Source organism: Grammomys surdaster, unplaced genomic scaffold (assembly GCF_004785775.1).
Source record: "Grammomys surdaster isolate TR1022 unplaced genomic scaffold, NIH_TR_1.0 131, whole genome shotgun sequence".
Lineage (NCBI taxonomy): Eukaryota > Metazoa > Chordata > Mammalia > Rodentia > Muridae > Grammomys > Grammomys surdaster.
In genome coordinates, this window is record NW_021604589.1 from 5999098 (window position 1) to 6021012 (window position 21915).

Below are 21915 nucleotides of genomic sequence, written 5' to 3' on the forward strand. Positions count from 1 at the left end.
TGTGTGTGTGTGTGTGTGTAACAGATACTCTGCACAGACATGCATGGGAAGGACTTCTGCAAGTGACGGTTGGTTCTGAGCATCATCTCTTTCATAAGCTTGTGCTTATGGAGGGCTTTCATCTAGAGTCCCCTCAGTTTGAGCCACCTTTTACTGAATCCAGGCATCCCTATCATAATGAGCAATTTGGTGTTGGTTTGTTGAGCACACTTACATATCTTGCTCCCTTGGCTGTATTAAATTGCTGGAATTGTTTTCCCCTTCAATTTGTACTCTCTGCTATTAATTTATGAGGAGTAATGAGAGAGATAGCCATAATATTTTAACTCCACCCAACCATCTAATAGCTCCTTTCTGCCTACCATGGTTTCATTGTTACTGCTGTGGAGGCTTAGGTGAGGACCAATAACTCCTCACTAAAGATATATTTTTTACTATTGTTTTATTCTGGAGGCATTTCCTTTGGCATTTGATTAGCAGAATGGGAATCCAGGGTAGTGTTTTCTCTTCTTACTCCAAGAAGTAACAAGAAGTCATAATCTTTCCCCTTACTCTACCTTGGCACATGATTGAATTCCCAGAAATCTCCAATGTCTTAAATAACTCTTAGCACAAGAAGGAAAACCAACCAAGCAAACCACTCTCTTTCTCTGTCTCCTTCTCACCCTAAAAAGAAGATACACAATGGCTGTTTCTTGCCTAATTTTCTTGCCATCTGGTAGAAGTAAATTCACAGGTTGACTTCAGAGGATGAAGAGTCTGCAGCCTCTAAATAGGGTATCCACTTATGGCAATGAAATCCTCCATGTGAAATCTAAAACTTTCTTTCCAACTGTGTTTCTCTGTGGAAATACGTTGCTGCCTATACAACTCGGGGGATTATAAATGTTTCATATGATAATAAATTACTTCTAGGTCTGAAAAGATGTTCAGTGGAAGAATGCATTTGCTGCCCAAGCACAGGGACCTGATTTTAGATCTCTGAATTCCCACACTCACACAAAAATCTGGGGTGGCCACATGTACACCCGTAACCCCAGTGCTGTGGAGGACAGGCAGAAATGGAAGGATTTCTGGGGCTTGCCGAACTGCAGCTGAGAGTCAGGTTATGTTAGAGGTCTCATCTTAAAAAGAGATATAACACATCATCAACATAAACTTCTCTCTCTCTCTCTCTCTCTCTCTCTCTCTCTCTCTCTCTCTCTCTCATACACACACACACACACATAACACACACATACACACACACACACACACACATATGAACCTATGTTATAAAGGCTAGTGAATTTCATCAAAGAAAACTTACCTTGAATATTTTGAATGCTTTTTCTAAATAGTTGTTTGCAAGCTTAATGTCCTCCAGAAAGAGAAAATAATAGCTGAGTGTACATGTTTTACATATATATGCTTACTCATAAAATAGTCCATCAAAGGAAAATTAATAGTGTTTATTTAAATTTGGACTTGATTATGATTGAGCAAATTTACAATAACTATCAAAATGTCCATTCATATATCATAATATGAAAAAACGCTTTTAAGTAAACTAGGAACCAAAAATTAAGACAACAAGTGTTTTACTGTAATATTCCAAAAGAAATATTTTATTTTGATAAGACATCTAATTACTAATAACTTATATACAGTGGCAGTACCCTGCTACATTCGTGCATTAAGTCCCTTCACTTTAGAATTCTAAAGCACAGTATATTACTGAAGTTAAGAGTATATGTGAAATATTTTAAGAAGAAAAAAGAATTTGTTCTCACTATTATCAAAATTGTTATTTAATATTTCTTCTAATAATACTCATTTATAATTTCACATGGATAACTAACTAACATGGGATGAAGATGTTTTATCTATTCCAGATGGTGCATTTTTAAATTATACATTTTAAAATTGATAAGTAGTATAGAGATTCTTCCAGCAAATGAACATGGAAATATATTAAAAACATAAAATATTAAAGACCCACTTTCAGGAATGAAGGTTATGTGGTTTAGTTGGTCAAAATGTCTGTCTAGTAAAGGCAAATTTTCGAGAAGAGGAATATAATTTTTAATAGTATCATGTTTCTCTTGCATTCTTGTGCCCCAAACTAGAGGGAGCAGATTTCCTTCAATAGAATTATATAATTAAGCCAAATTTGCACAAGCATCCTGAATCACCACATCATCACAGCTCTCTTCAATTAATTACCTGAAAAGAAAATGACACACTTTGATGGAAATGAAAAATATTACTTACGTTAATTACTTATCTCAGAAAATTGGATAAAACATCCCACATACTGTCATATCCTGTTTGTAAATGCCAAGTCTACTATTATGAATTAATGAAAAAGTCACTAAGATTTTCTTTTCTTGAAGGGTTATTATGTTATTCACAGAAAAATTGAATGCAACTATTTTAATCACTCAAATTGTAATTTTTGAACAAAACTTCTCTAATTAAAGGGGAAAGTATCGTGAAACTTGTTCCTTTCTCAATAAACAAAGAAGCTAAACAGGACGAATAGAGAATAAAAAATGCAAATGCCAAGTTTCTCATAATTAGGTGGTAGGCTACAGAGCTTTGTAAGGGATTCTAAGCTTATTGAAAGATGAAGACTATGCATTAAGAAATATATGGTATAGAGGTTTGAATGAGAATGGTCCCCCTAGCCTCATATGTTTGAGTGTTTGGTTCCCAGTTAGTGGAAATATTTTGGAATGATCAGAAGCTCTGGCCTTGTTGGAGGAGGTGGGTCACTAGTGGTGGGCTTAGAGGTTTCAAAAGTCCATACCATTCTCCGTCTCTCTGCTTATGGATCAGGATATAAGCTTTTCATTGTTGATCCAGTACTATGCCTGCTATGCCTGCTACCATCTCCTCACCATGATGATCATGGACTAGCACTCTAAAACTGTAAGCAAGCTTGAAGTTAAATGCTTCCTTTTCTAAGTTGTGTTGGTCATAATGTCTCAGCACAGAATTGAACAGAAACTAAGACATGTGAACACCATTATGAATCAGTTGCACAACAGTTATCTGTAGCCGGGATGATTTTGCCAATTTTAATGATATGGTGACTGAATTGATGAAATTATGGATATACCCTTGCAAGGTTTCAGCAGGGCTATACATGCAGTGGAAGATGAGCCTGAATCTAGGCCAAGGGCTATTTCTATGTGTTGTCCTCCATTCCTTCATTTACATTCTCAGAAAGAAATATCAGTTTGGTTTGTACTTTCAAAACTTTATTATCTTAAGTAATACTTGCTACTTATTCTCTGGTCATTTATAGTGATATTCCACTCATTATAACTTTCATTCACCATAACTATCCTGATTCTAATAATAATAGCAAATACCTGCTTACTGGTTTGTCATTCTACAATTAGTTTGAAATTCTTTAATAGTGTGAGTTACTCATACTCTTGGAAGAGTACAGATTTTTAAAAATGTTTTAAGGGAAATATATTCCAAAGGCAAATTATACTGAAAGCTTAAGAGAAGTAGCAAAGGTACTTCATTTTCCTTAATAATTTCTTGCTCATAAATCAGCTTACTAAGAAATTTGGGGGAGTTCCTTCTTGCTTTCTATTGTAAGGAACTGAATTGGGGGTTTTGTCCTTACTAGGCAAGCTTTCTATCAGTGAAGTACATATTCACCCTGTAGCAAATACTTTTTGTAAATTCAGAGAGAAAGTTACATGACAGCTCTTTGTCGAATTTCTAAACCTTAAACATACCATAGATTTCAGTATTCTCTACAGTGTTTTATAAATGGGAATATATTTAGTGTTCAATATAGTATATAATTAGCAGGGCAGAACTAAATTGGCTGAAAAAGTGAGGGATTTGTTTTCAATTCTCCAACTCCTCTAGTACATCACAAATCAGCTATCCGTGTCACTAAAAGTAGACTTAGCCCCTAAGGAGGTGGCAAAGGCTAACAAAAATCAAGTACATGGAGAATTCTATACCTTTCCCAATTGTTCAAGATTCACTATTATTAAGCTTTGGCTAATAGTTCATGAACACAGAGAAGATTATTGCTACCATCACCTGAATCTGACTCATTGGGAAACTTACAGAGCCTTCCTCCAAGTAGTGACAAAAAAACATAGGAAACAAGAGTGCCTTCTAAAACCAATCTGAGGTTGAATAGAAGAGAAAGCATACAGACATTCATAATCAGACCACTGGACTGTGTCCACTTCTCACCCTCATGCACTCTACTCATCCAATTTAAAAAAAAAATCCACCCATCCATCTTCCATTGGCTCTCACTGAATATCCACTGGGAAGATATTTGACATCCGTCCTATATATTTTCACCAGACTTAACTAATGTCTTCATACAAACAATCAAGAACTTATTTAAAGGGATTTCAATTACTATTCCCCCCATGTTGTGTGAGCTAGGAAAGGAATAGGTCAGAGAAGAATGTCTGATGTAGAATTACTTTTCGTCCTCACTATGCTTGACCTGAATAGGTAGATGATTATGCTTGACCTGAATAGGTAGATGATTATTAAGACATGCTCTGCATTTGGAATCCACTCAAGACTAAAATATATATACATATATGGTTGTGTTTACTGTAAATAAATATACTTTTTTAAAAGCCAGAAAACGACTCCTTAGGAAGTTAGCTTCCCTAGTCTACAAAGGTCACTGGATTCATATAAAATCAGAAAAAGATAAATGCATGTTCATTGGCCAAGAAAATGCTTTACTGGATTTACTGAAAGAAGTTTAGTTCTGTTTCAATAATTAGCATTAGGAAATCAATAAGTCCAAGACAAGGGGAAAATCATAAAATGCCCTCCTCCTCCACTCCCTAATGAGAGTGGATAATGAGGAACAGGACTTGGTGTTGACAAGACTCACAAGTAGGGATGTGGGAGAGAAAGCAGAGAAGAAAGTAAAACTGGGTATCAGAGGACAAACTAATGCACTCCAGGGCAGGCTGGCTATGCAAGGAAAAGGACAGGATAGAAGGGAGGTGGAAAGAGGAAAAAACAGAGAAAGGGGAGAGGAAAACAGATGAGAGGAAAGGAGAAATGAGAATGGGAGCTTTAACATTTACAGAAATTAATGGGAATTAATAGAGAATTTTACAAGAAGATGTGCAAAAGTTGACAATAGAACGTGGAGCCCCTTGCCCCTGGCATACACACACACACATCACATATCGACAGGTCTTCAAGGCTTTCAAAAAGGACCTAAATTATTTTTGCAAGGGTTCTTGGGATTGCATTTATGATTTCTTTAATGGCATACCCTGCTGAGGTGAGCCTTCAGGCAAGAGTAAACAGCCTAGACAGACAGGATGATGTGTACTAAGAGACTTCATAGCAAAACAAAATGAATAAGATACAAATACAAACACATACCATTTCTGAGCCCATTTTGGGCAGTTATCATTAACATCAGTCATATATTGTTCTTTAGAATTCCAAGTTAAATTAAGAGACTATATACATATATACAACGTCAAAAAGTACTGTAATTTCTCTGGAAAGATACAATGTTTCTTATAAATGAAGATGACTTAGGGGCACAGAGACTACAGGGAAAGCTGAGTTTAGTCTTTGTACATGAACACAAGAATGAGGCTATTGTTGAAGTCTTGACATTAAATTCATTTCATTAAAAGAAACAACAAATGTGGAAACCCAATAAATCAGCATAATCAGGGCTTGCCACCATGACATGTGATGAACCATGTGTAGGCAAAAAAACACTGATGTGTAGAAAGAGGTCAGGACAATTAACACCCATCCCAAAATGTACTATGTACAAAACAATGGCCCTACAAACTGCAATAAGCTCTTTGGCAGTTTCTTTAACAATCCTGAGCACTTTGCCAGAGCAAGCAGATGGTTTTGCTGTTTCTTTGATCTGTACTCTTCTCTTTGCTTTCCTTCTCCTCTGGACATCCTCCCAACTTTCTAACCCCCTCTCCCACTTAACAATAGTTCCTCATACATTTCTGGATGTTCATAACCTTGACCTCTCCTGAGCTCCAAACCCAGATTTCCCACTGGCCTGCTGGTTCCAGCCAGATGGAAACCTGCTGACACTTCCCAATCAGCAGGGCCCAAATGAATCCTTCTGGCAGAGTCTGCACCACTGTCCCCACTCTCTTGTGAATGAAGAAATGGAAGCATATGGGTTAATCTTCCAGTCCAAAGTCACTGTGCAATCAGTAATAAACTGTCAGAAGTTTGACCTTGAGCTCCTACTTCCATATCTCATCCCTGTCTCATTGTTCTGTCTTTCTTCATGCTTACTTATTTTCCTTGATGCCATATATCCATACTTGTTGACTGTCTCTAATCTAGCTAGAGAAAGTGATTCAATGGTCTATCATCTCTAAGACCCTCATCTTTTCTCCATAATGTAGTTATTCATGATTGCCAAGGTCAATGAGAATAAAAACAAAACAGAACAATAAAAAATAAAATAAATATAAATAAATAAATAAAATAAAAAAAACCATAGGCTCTGGACCTAGTCTTCCTTGATCCAAAGCTAAACTCTACCTCATTCTTTCTTTGTGGTCTGAGAAAGTTCATTTTTGCTTTTCCACTCTACAGTATAATGCAAGTGGTTATAATGGTGCATGGTTTCACTATAAGGAAATAATATATGTAAAATGGGTATACTGTTCATGTTATATGAAAATCAAATTTTTCTGGTTTGGTCCTGTGAGTCTCTACAATTTGACCATTACTTTCTTATTAACTATAATTCTTCAAATATAGGGCACCCCTATCAGACTGACCTACCACTGCTCTATATGTAGTTTCTTTCTGTCTTCCTGCCTCAGATATTTTCCCAAATATTTGCTCAGCTTGGTAGAGCTTTGTCAGTCTCTAGTTTTGCTGCACACAGCAGATAGAGTTGCCATCTATAACCAGGTGCCATAAAAAAATTCATATTGTAGGATGGCATCAAACTAGCTATGTATCACAGGATGGGTTTAACCTTCAGATTTTTCTGCCTCCTCAAATATAGTGCTATAATTATAGATATATACCACTGTACCTGATTGATTCAGTTATCAAACTCCAGGGCTTCATGCATACTTGGCAAGCACTCTACCACTTGAGATACATGCCCAAACCTTCCAATTTCTATCTTTATAAGACATCATACCTAGAATCAAATAGCATCCATTGATGATTCCATCAAAGGGACTGCTAAAGGTTATGATGCCTGAATTTTAATATTCTGTTGTTTTCTGTAAAGTTGTGACCCATTTAACTTGCCTATACTTAAAATCCTGGTGCATATATAAGCTCACAGAGACTGTGGTAACATGCACAGGACCTGCATAGGTCTGTGCCAGCTGGCATTTTAGAACTGAAAGAAGTGGAAACATGCCCTCATCCCTAACCCAGAAGCTATCTCTAATTGAAAGACATTTGCAAATGAAAAAACTAGTTTTCTCCAAGTTAGTATCACTGGGAAAGCTGGTTACTTTTTAAAGAGTAGGTCCAGGCCCAACAGTAGATGAGCAATAGAAAATGAACTACACAACATTTTGGAGGGTTCTTTGTCTCATAATGTTAAGTCAGGGTACCTTTTTTTTTTTTTACTTTAGTGTATATATTATGGCTTCTGGTTTTACGTTTTAATAATGGGACTCATGTGTATGAATTTATGTTTCTGCATCAATGTTTTTCTTGTGCTCTTTTTCTTCTTTAGTTGTTTTGTCCTATTCCAATTTGTTATTTTATCTTTATTATTTTATTATTGTCCTTTAGATTCCTGATTGTTTTCTAAAGAGAGGCAGAAAGGGCACAGATCCATATGGGAAGGGGGAGCAGAACTGGAATGATTAGAGATAGGAGAAACTGTAATTAGAATGTATAGTATGAAAAAATATTTTCAACAAAAGAACAATAAAATAAATACTCCTGAGGTGGAGAGAGAGAGAGAGAGAGAGAGAGAGAGAGAGAGAGAGAGAGAATGCATTGTGATGTACCTAAGTCCAAGTAGATACTATACAAAGTAAGTGTAGTAACTATAGATACTAGGACAAAGTAAGTGGTAAGTGGCCTGGAACATAGTTCATGAATGTTTGCTTTAGCTTGACAAACGTCAAATTTTACTATACTGAAAGCTCTAAAGGAAACAGATTTGCCAAAATCCAGAGGCAGCATCAATTTTTCGATAATTTATTGCTTTTAATTTATTTACTTAGTCATTTTTCTTTTTATATAAAAATGAAAGAAAGCAATTCTGTGTGACCTTCCAGCTTTAATTCTGAAGGCCCACAACATTCTCATTTTTATTTTCAAAACCCGTCAATATCAGAAAGCGGACATGACTTAAAAGCCTCTTGAATCAAGGCCTGCTCACTCCATTGTTGGGAGACATGAAAAGTACACAAAGTGATGGAGGAGAATCATAAAAGCCAACCAGCAGAAGCAAGTGGAAAAAAGAAACGAAAGCTTAAGGGGAAGGATCAGAGAGAGTTCAAGTCTTGGAGCTGTCACTTACCAGCTGTGTGACCTCATGCCACTGAACTGCTCTGTGCCTCAGTTTCCTGAACTGTAAGTGGGGACACTAATGCCTGTCTCATAAAACAGCAGAGTGCCTGAAAAATAACAAATACTCAGTAAATGGTGTATGTTAATGACAATAACAGCAACAACAATAATAGTTTGGGAAAGCAAACTTGTCCATTTCTTGAGCATCATTTAACAAATTATAATGTCCTCAGATTTGAATAGACTCTAAAACTTTGCAGTAAAGAAAAAACATCTAAGCACGTTAGGACCACTTTTCCTCATGCTCCCCTCCTCTGCATCCTTTACTTCTGATCAATGTTTTAGTTCATTTCTTAAAATGATTCATTTCTACGATATTGTTGCATGCCTTGACAATAAAGCAAGATGCTTGGGAGAGCAAGTCTTCATGAAGAATAGACCTGGTCACAGAACCGAAGGCTGATAAAATGTGAAACATAAAAGCCTCAAATCAAATTGTTTCACACATAAAAAGAAAATTTACCTTGGAAACAAAAGCTCATATCGCTGATCTAAGTTGAGAGCTAGATCCTGAAGCTCACTAATAAATTCACACTGTGTTGAGGTAAGCAGCTGTGTCTAACCTTTTACTACTATTATACTATAAAATATAATATAATAATGTAGTTGTCATCTACAAAGTACATATTGAGAACTGAGTAATCAGATAATGAGGAAAACTCTGATAATATTTTGTATTTGGAAGAATGGCTCAGTATGTAAAGTACTTAATGCTCAAGGATGGGTACCTGAGTTCAAATCCCAGAACCTCCTTAGAACTGGAGAGCGTAGCATATATCTGTAATCTCAGAACCCCTATGGGAAAATGAGAGGCAGGGAAAGAAGAATCCCTGGAAGCTTTTAAGGCTGGTTAGGCTGGTATACACAATGGGAAAGCACCTCTATGAAATACTGTAGAAAGTGGAGACTAATAAACCTATGCAATCATTGGTGTTGTATGAAAATATACCTAGACCCATACAAATGAATGAGTATGCACACATTCACTCAATATGCACACAGATAAAGATTTAAAGTATCTAACAGTGTTCAACAAGTTTATGATTTGTGTAGGGCTGCATACATAGCTACACTGGAACAGACGTAGCCTGGAGGTGATGGCTTGGCTACACCTGAAAATGTGTTCCAATGCTCTAGGCAACTGTTTGACCATTGGAAATGCTGCTCAGCTTGACTATGATGGCAACTTCATATGACTTGAAAAGGCAAATTAAAACACACTGGTCAGGAAGGTTTAAGGCCCACGATATTTCACTGTGAATGGGAACATCAGAACACTTAAATGTACAAAAGAACAAGAAGCCCCCCCCCAAAAAAAATATTAGGTTTTAGAAAGTGTTTTGAAAACTATAAACACTATAAAAACTATAAACACTAACTAAATCTATTCAGAGAAGAGAAATTGTGTAGACCTTGTCTTACTAAGGTGAAAGGCTAGGGATACAGTTCAATGACAGAGTACTTGCCTAGTATGAGTGAGCCCATAAATACTTCAATTCCTAGTGCTTGAGAGTGCAGATATTTCGAAGGTAGGCAGTACAGGTCAACTTAACAAGATACAGTCTTTACATGTATATCCCAGATAAAGCCTGCACAGTTTCTAGAGAGCCTTCAGAACAGAAATCGGTTTCTTTCATTGCTCCGGTTGGTCTACAGTGCCCAAAATACTTACTTTGCCCTCTTTGCCTAACAATTTCATCCTCAAATGGAAACCAACATTGACTTCTCCCAAATGCTTATCCCCTCTCCTTTCTCATAGAAGTCCAGTTTCTCTCTTTATTCTTTGACAATGTTTATAGAGCTTTTGCTGTAATGTAACTAAATGTACATACAAATATCACGCCATGTCTTAAAAACTGATGAGTATTGAAAATGTCATATTCCCTTTCACTGGAAAAATATGAACTTTGTGGTATGGCTAATAACATTCAGAGCACATTTAGCACTGTGTAATCAATCAGCCTGTGCCATACACTGTAATATAACTGGCCATCTAAGAACGGAGGCCTTATGTGTCATGAGTGGAAAGCTTGATTGGAGAAGCACATTGAAGTACCATAAAATTGCAGTTGGTCAAGAAGAATGATATGAAGGAAAGGTGGAATAAACTCTTGGAATGGATGGATGAAGGCAGAGACAAGGGGATACAGGGATGAAATGCTCCAACAAAATGTCAGAACTTGTCTTGAGTGAATTGAATGTTATTCCTGAGGACAACATTCAACATTGTTCTCTGGCCTCCAAATGCATATGTATATATTTAGGTATTCACATACACATGAACATTCAGAAAACACACACAAACACACAGACATGTCTTGGAAAACTTTTTTGTTGTGAAGGAATAATCTGACACCCATGACATAGTATCAGAATAGCCATAAACCATAATGAACTACTTTAACCAGCTGTCTTGATCAACTTTCTTTTTTACGCCCACTGACATACTGCTGTCCTAATCGGAGTTGAGGTTATAAGTGACTGCTGCAAAGCATTTGCATAGTCATTAAGCTCCAAGGCAGATTTGGTCATGACAGTTTATTTACCTTAAACCCATATCCTAAACAAATTTTCACTAAAGACACTTAACATGTAATACAACACAATTGTAGAACATATGCATTCTTAGTAAGCCTAACTGTATTTTTTTTCTAGGAAGATATTTGTGATTTCTCTCCGGTTTCTTTATTGACAACTCCATCCATATTGCTCTGTATTTCTGGATAGGGGCAGTGATGATAATTTTAATTTTTGTGGTTGTTTTTCAGTTGGAAAGATATTTAGCTATTAGGCAAACATCAACAGAAAAGTATTTCTAATGAATACTTGCCTACAAAAAGATCATCTTTAATTTTAGAATTAGTCATAAGACAAGAAATGTACCCTGCATGGATTTAGTGATAATTTTCACTTATTAGCATTTTAATTGCTACAATTGCTTCCTTATTGGTCAGTGTCAGGAGATTTTCAGTGCTTAATACTATTTTGCATATGTTGACCTCTTACAACCCTGTTTTCTTTCTGCTATCCACTTGTCATCCCTTCTGTGATAGATAATATTGGTGTGATCTATAATCATCCATGAGATAAAACTCTGGATATGTCTGTGAAAGATTTTGTACTTTTGGTGATTGAGATGGAAAAAAAACTGTCATAAATCTGAGTGACATTATTCTATGGGTGTGTCAACTGGACTGTATCAAAATGAAATGAGGAATCAGCATTCGTTTTTCTCTGCTTCCTGACTCTGACCAGATAGTTATCTTATGCCCCCATGCTCAGGTCTTCCCCACTATCATAGATTGAATTCCTTAAAACTGAAAGCCAATGTAAACCCTTCATCCTTTAAGATGCTTGCTTCTTGTGAGGATCAAAGCAGTGAGAAAAGAAATGAATACACACACACACACACACACACACACACACACACACACACACACACACACAGCATCTTCTAGCAGTGAGTATCACACAAATCATGCCACCATGTTTCCCATTACTCTAAAGTCTAACCCTGCTCTTCTGACCTGTTCTTCATCTGTTAGGTTCAATCCATCACTATCTCCAACAAAAACTCAGAACAGCCACAGCTCCAGTGTTCACCCTTTTGAACCCTCTTTCTGTTCATGAAGCCAAAAAGAAAAAAGAAGCTTGGCTTTGAAGTTGGGCATTTTTTCTCTACCAGCTGTGTGACCTTTCGGACTCAGCATGGGATTAGTTTGTTGATCTAAATCCAAAACGTTGTTAGTTTTCAAAAGTCCACCAGAGTTAGTATAGGAAAAGAGCCTTTGGCCTTTCTTCTGATATCAGTCTACTAGTTCAAAATACTACAGTTCCCTACATATTGTCTGTGTGTGGACTGATGAGGATTCATTTAAGAATCATCCATGTGCCGGGCACTTCTCTGGCCACCAATTTCAGGAAAGATGTATTCTCCTAGCCCTAGCAGGCAAATACTTCCTTTTCCTGGAAGACAGGTATGGGACAGGAAAGACAGAATTCAGTTCTCTGAGTCCCAATTCTCATTATTACTTGAGGAGGACCCAAAGAGACAAGGATTCCAGGATGAGCATTGGCAATACCACTGCTGGGCAACCATAGTAGGGGTATCAACTGCTAGATGCAAAGAATTGTTAGGACTCTAATAACTTTCCCACTGACATTTAGACTCTGAAATGGCTTATGTGCACCATTGGCCATTGTAGATGGAGATTAACAACACAACGTATTATTATAACCTTTGAATTTGAAGATGTCCTGATTCTGACTGAAATTAACATGGGCCATGATCTTAGTCTTTGCCATAATCTTCCATTTTAAACTGAAAAATAGAGACAATGAACAATGTTTCTGCAAACTAGTTCATGGGATACTAAAGCTTTTTTATTTAAACTCCAACCAGATAATGACAACTGTGTCAAGATGCATATTTAAGCAAGTCTATTGGTTCCTCTGAATGACTTTGTAACCAATGACTTTGTACCAATTAGAAATGCAAGTGTGGTGACTAAGGCAAGAAACCCATAATGTTAGAGTTGACTTTGAAAGATTTGAATAGAACCTGTGATAGCGCAGAATTAGCACTCAGCACAATGTAATAGAGGAAATGAGAACAAGACAGGGTGACTGCACTGAAGCAGCTAGAATATGAACACTCATTCTCCTTTTAGAACAGGATTTTGAATGCTGGTCAAAGCATCTTGGTGGAGGACTAAGATGGAATCTATGCCCACACAATTCTAAGGGTACCTGATTATCTCTGATTTCAGAATGAGGGCAGGGTCAGGCATGGATAGTTCTTATATTGGAGGACAGATTTGGGATCTAAGGGACAGAGTCTTCTATAAAGCATTTTGATATGTTATAGTAGAACAAATCATTGCACAAAAAAATCTTTTTGGCCAAGAAGATGGCTCAACAGGTAAATGCACTCGCTGGCAAGTGTGATGACCTGAGTTCAATTTCTAGGACTCACATGGTAATAAGAGCAATTACTTCAAGTTGTAATAAGACCTACAAATGTACATGTGTGCATGTGCACACACACACACACACACACACAAACACACATGCACGCACACAAACATACACACATAAGACATACACACACATATAAATAGATGTAATTGAAAATAACTTTGTAAAACTATGAGGTCTTTAAGAAGGCAGCATACCTTACGCAAGCTCCAAATCCGCATGTATTTCTGCTGCACAAAAGCAGAACCAACTCCTTCAGTTGTTTACAAGTGAGGCAGGTATGGAATTTCATGACTCGAAAAATGTTCCTTGACCTCACTGTACTACCTATACATCTGAAATACAACAAATATGTTTTGTGTCTCTCTCTTTGCAGACTATGAGCTCCTTGAGGGCAGGCTCTACCCCATAAAATAGCTGGCATGTAACAGGTATGCAGTAAATGTCTATCCCATTGCATTTCAAGAATTAGAACTCTTAGTGAATAAGTACAAGGATCCAAACTATTTTTGCAGTTATATGTCTCCATAGAAGTGGTTTATTAACCCATTGATAAGAGTATTGCAGATACCATTTTTATGTGTACATAGGAGAAAGACTTGTTAAAAGAAGAAAGACACTTCCAAAGAATACATGATTGATATAAAATACAGACTTGGAATATGGTTGCATAGCATTCACATACTTTTCTTGTACTTAACACTACCAACATTAAGGAACACTGTACCACCACCAAGACAGACTATTAATGAACACTGATTTCTGGCATCAGACATATGCCCTGGTCCTTACATTAATCTGGAAAAAACAGGGATGGGGAGGAGAGCTGGAAGCAATTCCATTTGCAGGCAGATTCAATAATGAGTGACATGGGATAGCTTATATATTTAAACGATTTCAATTCAGACTTATTCTCTCCCTGAAATAAAATCACAGTATCAAAAATGAGGATACAGCTTACTGTCAAACATACTTTGCAACAAAAGATGATAATGATGACACAATACTACTAAACAAATTAAAGGTTTTAAAAGGGATTGTACTTTCCACAATGACCTGTAAGAGTATATGATAGTATTATATATTCTGTCATATGTATAAACACACAAGGGACATATTCCTGGGAGCTGAGAACATGAAAGTACAGACTATGGTTGTATATTATCAGAAAAGTCTCTCCATCATATAATGATCTGAGGAAACATATCTACAAACTTTGTATTCTTAAAGATTCATTTACTTTTACTTCATTTGTATGTCAGTATTTGCATGTAGGTATGCCCATCATGTATTTGCCTGGTACACATAAAGGTAGAAAATGGTATCAGAAACCCTGTAGTTAAGGATGGCTGTGAGATATCGCATGGTCCTGGGGGAACTTAACTAGAGTTCTCTGCAAGAGCAGCAAGTGCTGTTGACCATGGAGCCATCTCCCCAACCCCTATACCTATATTCTTGAAACTGGATATCACTATGGTTTCCAAAAAAAAAAAAATAATGTATTTGTAGATAACCACCATGCCGAAAATTTACAGGCCAGGCATACATTTGTTGACTCTAATCAGGTACACATGTCCCGCAGGTTTCTCAATTGTCATTAAATTTCACCCCAAATGAGTTTTGTCTGTTTAGCTTCTTAAAGTATACAAAGAAGGATGATGATTCTCACCTTTCTCCTAGAAAGTTATGCTGACAAGTTTACTCTACCTGAATACAACAAAATAACCTTGAATTTGGCAGAAGGAATATAGTACACCAAGATTATTTTAAGTTATAATCTTAGATTTAATTCTTACAAATTGTTATACTTTATCCTTGAAGCAATTCCTTTTCCAATCACTTGGACAAATGAAAACTCCTTTTGTTAGCACACTTATATGTAAAATGCTTTTTTCCCATTAGGCATGGTGGCACATGCTTTTAATCCTGGTAACTAGGAGACAGAGGCAAGTAGGACCTCAGGAAGTTCTAAGGAATCTTCATCTACACAGTAAGTTCAGCCTGAACTACATAGTGAAAATTTGTATTTTCTTTTTTTTTTTTTTTTTTTTTTTTTTTGGTTTTGTGAGACAGCGTTTCTCTGTGTAGCTCTGGCTGTCCTGGAACTCACTCTGTAGACCAGGCTGGCCTCGAACTCAGAAATCCACCTGCCTCTGCCCCCCAAGTGCTGGGATTAAAAGGAAAATCTGTATTTAAGTAAAAAGAGAAAGGTTATGGAGCTTGAGAGATACTTTAGCAATTAAGAGCATGGGCCACTTTCTCAAAAAAACAGGATTCAATTCTCAATACCCACATCTCAGCTCACAGCCAACTGTACTTTTAGTATCAGGGGATCTGATGCCCCTTGACAGCCTGCCATACACTAAGCACAGATATCACACACAGGAATACATCAGGCATAACACCCATACACATTAACACACACACACACACACATTCTTTTTTTCATAATAAAATCTGCTACTTTTTATACTTAGGTTGAATTCAGTTACCTTTCATCTTGAACTAAGAGCTCCAAATAGAAACATATCCTAGCAGCTGCTGCCCTATAAAACATTTGAAATGTGGAATGTTCAGTGAACTTCAGGTAATAAATCATATATGCTTGCAAAATTTCAAGTACATAATTACCTGTCCATAGTAATTGTTGAAAATTAGCCAATTTCTGGAGTTTGTGCACAAGGCTTATAAAAATGTCGCGTTTTTCTGTGATTCATAAGCTTTATTTCTATGTGAAAACAAACATGGTTATCTTTAAATAAAAAAGAAAATATAATACTTTTAAAATTTTTGGTACATTAATTATGGTTAAATATGGCAGACATCTGTGGTTAGGAAAAATATACTATGGTTCCTTATTCCTATGGGAAATCACACATTAAGGGTTGACAAGTTGCAGGTACTTAAAATGCCTGGCAGTATTGGTACTCCATATAAAACAGGGAAGCTAATCGGGATTGTATTTACTCTGAGTCCATATGTCGCTGCAATGGCACCTTGCTTTGCGATGCAGTGTTCTAAGAGTAAACTCTTCAAGAAAAACCAAACAGAAAAGAGGTCCAATTAATGGCTTTTATTTTTATCTGTAAATGGTAAATTATGTTGCTAAGCAATTTAAAAATTCTATTTTTAAGAACTGCCAGGGGGAAAATTGCTTTTCACATTCTCAATTAATATGAGCCCAAGATTCTAAAATTTAACATTAATTCCAATTGAAGTTTGTGTGAAAATAAAGAAACTACAATCTACCTGTTTCCTGAAAGGAAATTAATTTGGATAGAAACACGAAAGTCACTTAGTTATGTAAGTGTTCACACGCAATCTATCTACTGTATACCTGGTGAGTGGACTTGATGAACACACACATTTCCTTAGATTTATTGAGCTATATTTCTAAGGCTTGTTTGAAATCCAGAAATACTAAATGGCAGGGTAAAACACCAAACTTTCTCTCCAATACAAATGTTCTTTTAGTTACCAAAATTTCTAGTTCTTGTCTCTTGTCTTTCTAGACCCTTCATTATTTTTTTAAACTTTTATTTAATGCATACAGGTGTTTTACCTTCATGCATGTATGTACCCACATACCTATCTAGTGCACAGAAGGTCAGAAAAGCATGCTGAATCCTCTAGACCTGGAGTTAGGGGTGGTTGTGAGCTTCTCTCTCTTTCTTTCTCTCTCTCTCTCTCTCTCTCTCTCTCTCTCTCTCTCTCTCTCTCTCTGTGTGTGTGTGTGTGTGTGTGTGTGCTGGGAACTCAACCTGGGTCTTCCACAAGAATTACCACTGATCTTACACTGCTGAAATATTACATTTATCAAATTGTATTCAATATTCCTTTTGCCACTAAAAAGTACTCTCTCTCTCTCTCTCTCTCTCTCTCTCTCTCTCTCTCTCTCATGCACACACACACACACACACACACACACACACACACACACTCATTTTTGATAAGACAGACCTCACTATGTAGCTTGGCTGGATCTGAAATCACAATCCTCCTGCCTCAGCATGCCTGGAAAAACAATATATGTTAATGCTTCTTGAAAAAAATAACTGAATTAGATGGATGCCATTGTTGCTTTGAATTAAAGTAACCTTACACATTTATAACTTTTATTATCACTATGACCACAGAGATAACTGACAAGACCCAATGTGAGAGAGGATTTCTTTTGGCTCCCATTTGAGAGAGGACCCAGCATATCATGGTGGGGAAAGCACAACAAAGTTCAGGATGGCAGAAACATTTGTTTGGAACTCCTCATATCTTAGAGACCCTGGAAGCAAAGAGAAAGCTTGGACTAGAAATAAGGTTATATTAAAACCATGTTAGATAGACCACCCCAGTGGCCCCTTTCCTCACCTAGGCCTCACTTACAGGCTGAAGGTTGTATTAAATAGGACTCCTCCACCAGATGAGAATTCTATGTTGAAACACATAACCGTGTGAGAGACATTTCATATTCAAACCATAATACCTTGTATGCAAGAGTGATTCAGATAGAAGTGCATGCTTATTTTGATAGCCTTGCTAGCTTTGCTCTGAGCATGATACCCTCTTTAGTATCTGCAGAAGCTCTTAATTGGAATACAGTTACTATGTTCTTAAATGTGTCTCTGATGGTACTCCATTGAGGTTAATTTAATAACTTCCTGTGCTGTATCAGTTCAAGGACAAAGTGAACAAGACTGTAGTATAATTTGAAAATTTCTGAAGAAGGCATGTTGCATATGGAATTCTAGTCCAGCCTATGCTGTGAAATGCTACCAGCTATCAAAAATCAAAAGCACAGCTAAAGAAATTTTTAAAAAAACTAAAAGATTTTCCCTTTTAAAAATTAAAAGCATGAACCCATGCTTTTAATTACTGTCAACTCAAGGATCAGTAAACTAAATCTTGGTGGTCACAATCCATTGTCCTATCTTACAAATAAAGTTTTATTATAACATGTGCATATTGCCTATGGATGCATTCATGCCAAAACCAATGACGGATGAGAGTAGTTGTATTATAGACTGTAAGGTTTCTGTCTGTCCATTTACAAAACACAACTGCCAATCCATGCTTTTTGAATCATGGTTCTTCTCTTACTCATTGGGCTGCTTCCACAGGAAGTATGCAAACTTCCACTCTGGATTCCACATGTTTGGGTGCATTTCTACATAAGTAGAGGGAGTTCATACCTCCTACAGAAGGATGGGGATTAAGACACTATGATTATGAGTGGCACCAATATTGCTTCTGAGGTAAAAGGAGCTTTGTTATCTTCTTGTTTTTCAGTGTTAGCTAATGGCATCTCAACTTTGTCCATCCACAAATGTACTGAATCCCACAGAAAGTCAATTATCACCAATGGTTCCTAGACCACAAAAATGTCTGGCCACCAAAGTGACTCTATAGTTATTATTTGCTCAAAGCTGGGCATAATTATACATGACTGTACTCCAAGTATTTTGGAGTTGGATGAATGAGGATCAGGGGTCCTAGTGCAAAAAGGGGTATGTAGTAAGTTCAAGGCTAGCCTGGGCTACATTAAGACTCAATTTTTTTCTGATTATGACTTCTAATATCAAGATTTCTCATAGTCTGCTCTCAAGGGTGTAGTCTTAACCTATGGGTCCCTTTAGTTTGTTTCCAGAAGTTTGCTTACTAATTATGCAAATTATCTAAATTATCTAAACCCTTATGAATTGTTCTCTTGGGACAAGGAAGTAAATAAAAGTAGATGTTCCTCCTGTTTAGACTACTGGATCCTAACTTGCAAATGTTAGTGGTAATATACTGGTACACTCAGTTGGGTTTGGGGACCTGAGTTCAATTAAAACTATTCATGACATAATGAAAAGACAAGACTGATCTTTGTTTCCTTGATTTGAAGGAACAGAGGCAAAGAGACAAAGTGTTTTGTTGCTCAAATTTCTTTTCTTGGGAATAAACTACACCTAACATTCCTTCCTAGGTCCCAACAATGGACTCAGGCACAATTCTAAGTTCACTCTGGGGAACCAGACAATGTATTAGGTTTACTTATAGAACAATGGTTTAGGAGTTACCACCATGGGTCATCTTAATACAGCACACTGAAAGGTCTGAACTCACAAATCATTAGATGCCCTAATGCCTATGTAGATGGAGTCCTCTCTTCTTATTTTCCCTAACTATATCCTCCAGCCCTGCCCAGAGACTCCCGAGGACACATTAATTAGGGCACAAGTGCATGCAACTGGCAGTTGGAAGGAGTAGCTGAATACTCAGGTGAGAGTCTCATAATCCTCCCCAACCCTCCTGCAAAGAAGGAATGTTAATAGTCATTAATAATCACAAGCCCAGCAGTGCAGTGACCTTAGGCAAGCAGGGCCAGCCAAACACCTGACAATGGTGGGAGTTTGGTTTGGAGGATAGTCCTATAGAAACTCAAATAAAGTGCTCGACTTTCAGTGGCTGTTCATTGTTTAATTAATAAGAGTAGTGGGTGTTTAAAAAATTATTTCATAATTTTGATACACGTGTAGCAAGATTTCCACATGCATTACCTTGTGAAGTCCTCACATAGTCCTGATAATGTACCCCATTTTACAAAGAAACAAATGAAAACTGTACAGATGCAATTGATTGACAGTTGTACCGGAAAATACTCTATCTTTATCTCTGTAGATGCTGCTAGATGCCTAGCTTTTGACCCTTGGTCAACAAAAGGGTAGTGGGATTAAAGGGATGCATTTTAGGGTGAGAGACTTTTTGGCAGGCCCCTAGGTCAATTTTTTCACTGATAGTTCTTAAGTGCCTTAATTGGTTCTGCAATCCTGGCTTGGTCATGACCAAAGGGATTTAGGAATGCTTTCCACAGAGAAATGTTCTGACCTCTCCCTGGAGAAAAGAATCCCCCTGTAGATTCTGGCTCCATTTGGCCCAGTGTGCAGAGGAAAGGGCCCTGGGTTATTGGACTGTCTCCCAGACTCTAGAGGCTTATAGCACCACAGCCTTGATCTTTAAACAAAGGCCTCATGTGTATACTCTGATGGATAGCAGAATCCCTTCTAATACATGCCCTTGGGAAATTAATACTTAGGCCAATGCAATTACCCTGCTGAAGGTGGTATAGCTTAAAAATGGTTGTCCTACAGCTGGCTACAGCAATATGACTCCAGATATCCTGGCTACTGTTTACAATAATGAATGTTTTTCTTTTACCTTCTGCAAGAAAGCTTAAAAGAGAAACTGAACATTAAGGAAAAGGATGGGCCTGGGTATGAGGTCCCATTATTCAACTCTATTCTCCAAAGATGTGCCTATTTGATTCTCTCTTAAAATGGCAGCCTGTGCCATATGGCAAACCATCCTCAGATGTACTGACTTAAAAGCACAAACATACACAATTTTCTTGAATGAGCTCAAAACTCTGCAGTCTGACAGTTGAAAGCTGGTCTAAGCAAGGCATGTGCACATATCTACAGTCAAATGTTGGCTGGTTAGGAGAGCTGTCATCTTCCACAAGTCTTGCCCTCATTTACTTTCAGAAGCACTAATAGGTGTCCAAAAGAAAAACAAACAAACAAACAAAACAAACAAATCAAAAGTATGTTGGCCCCCTTCAGAATGGATCATTATTGTCTCTGCAAAAGGTGCAAAAGTCACAATGCCCAGAACCCCCACCTCCCCAACATACACACACACACAAAGACAGAAAGCTGTCTGACATGCACTATGGCACAGTATGTTCGAACAGAAGCACTAGGCTAGTTATAATCTTCTTTATTTTCTATATGTCTCTGGAAAACGATGAAGTATCCAAGTGAAATTGTAAATGATATATTCCATGCAGCATCTCAGAGGGTATATTCCACAGTCAATTCTTCAGCTGACCAAGACTTACTCCCTCAGGCAACAGTTATTACATTCAACTGAATAAACTGCAAATCTGCATACCACAAATCCAGGAAGTAAGCAAATGGAAAACAAAGCTCGATCTCAAAAACTGACTCTTCTGATGATTAAATAATACACAGTCATATTTCTTAGGAAAGTAAATGAATTAGATTTGATCCAACTGAGGAGGTAGTGGAGATTCAATCAGCACTCACACCAAACTGAGCAGATGTCAGCTCTCCTCCTCACAGAACAGACCTGACAAGGCATGTACCAATCCTGGACATTAGCTGGAGAGATTGTGTGATGTATTCAAAAGATACATATGCATATGTAGACATGCATATGTATACACTAACACCACGCACCAAATAATGAAAATGAACCAATAGGAAAACAATTGCAAAGAAGAGTCTCAAACTATAAAAGTGTTTTTGTTTCCCAATTCTGTGTGTTACTCTGTGTGTTCCCTTATGAGAAGCAGTTCCAGCTCGAAGTATCACAAAGACA

At 37.2% G+C, this 21915-nt stretch overlaps 1 protein-coding gene across 5 annotated transcripts in view; it reads right to left on the reverse strand.

Moving 5' to 3' along the window:
* The window catches only part of Frmpd4 (FERM and PDZ domain containing 4), a 992697-nt gene that overhangs the window by 398527 nt on the left and 572255 nt on the right, over window positions 1–21915 (reverse strand). For 2 of the 5 annotated variants that reach the window (XM_028761867.1, XM_028761870.1), the window contains one exon: window positions 8510–8606. The exons of the other annotated variants lie outside the window; for them this stretch is intronic. In XM_028761867.1, coding sequence (XP_028617700.1) covers window positions 8510–8526 — 17 coding nt within the window. In that variant the 5' untranslated portion in view covers window positions 8527–8606. The remainder of the gene's footprint in view (window positions 1–8509; window positions 8607–21915) is intronic. 5 annotated transcript variants of the gene reach the window in all.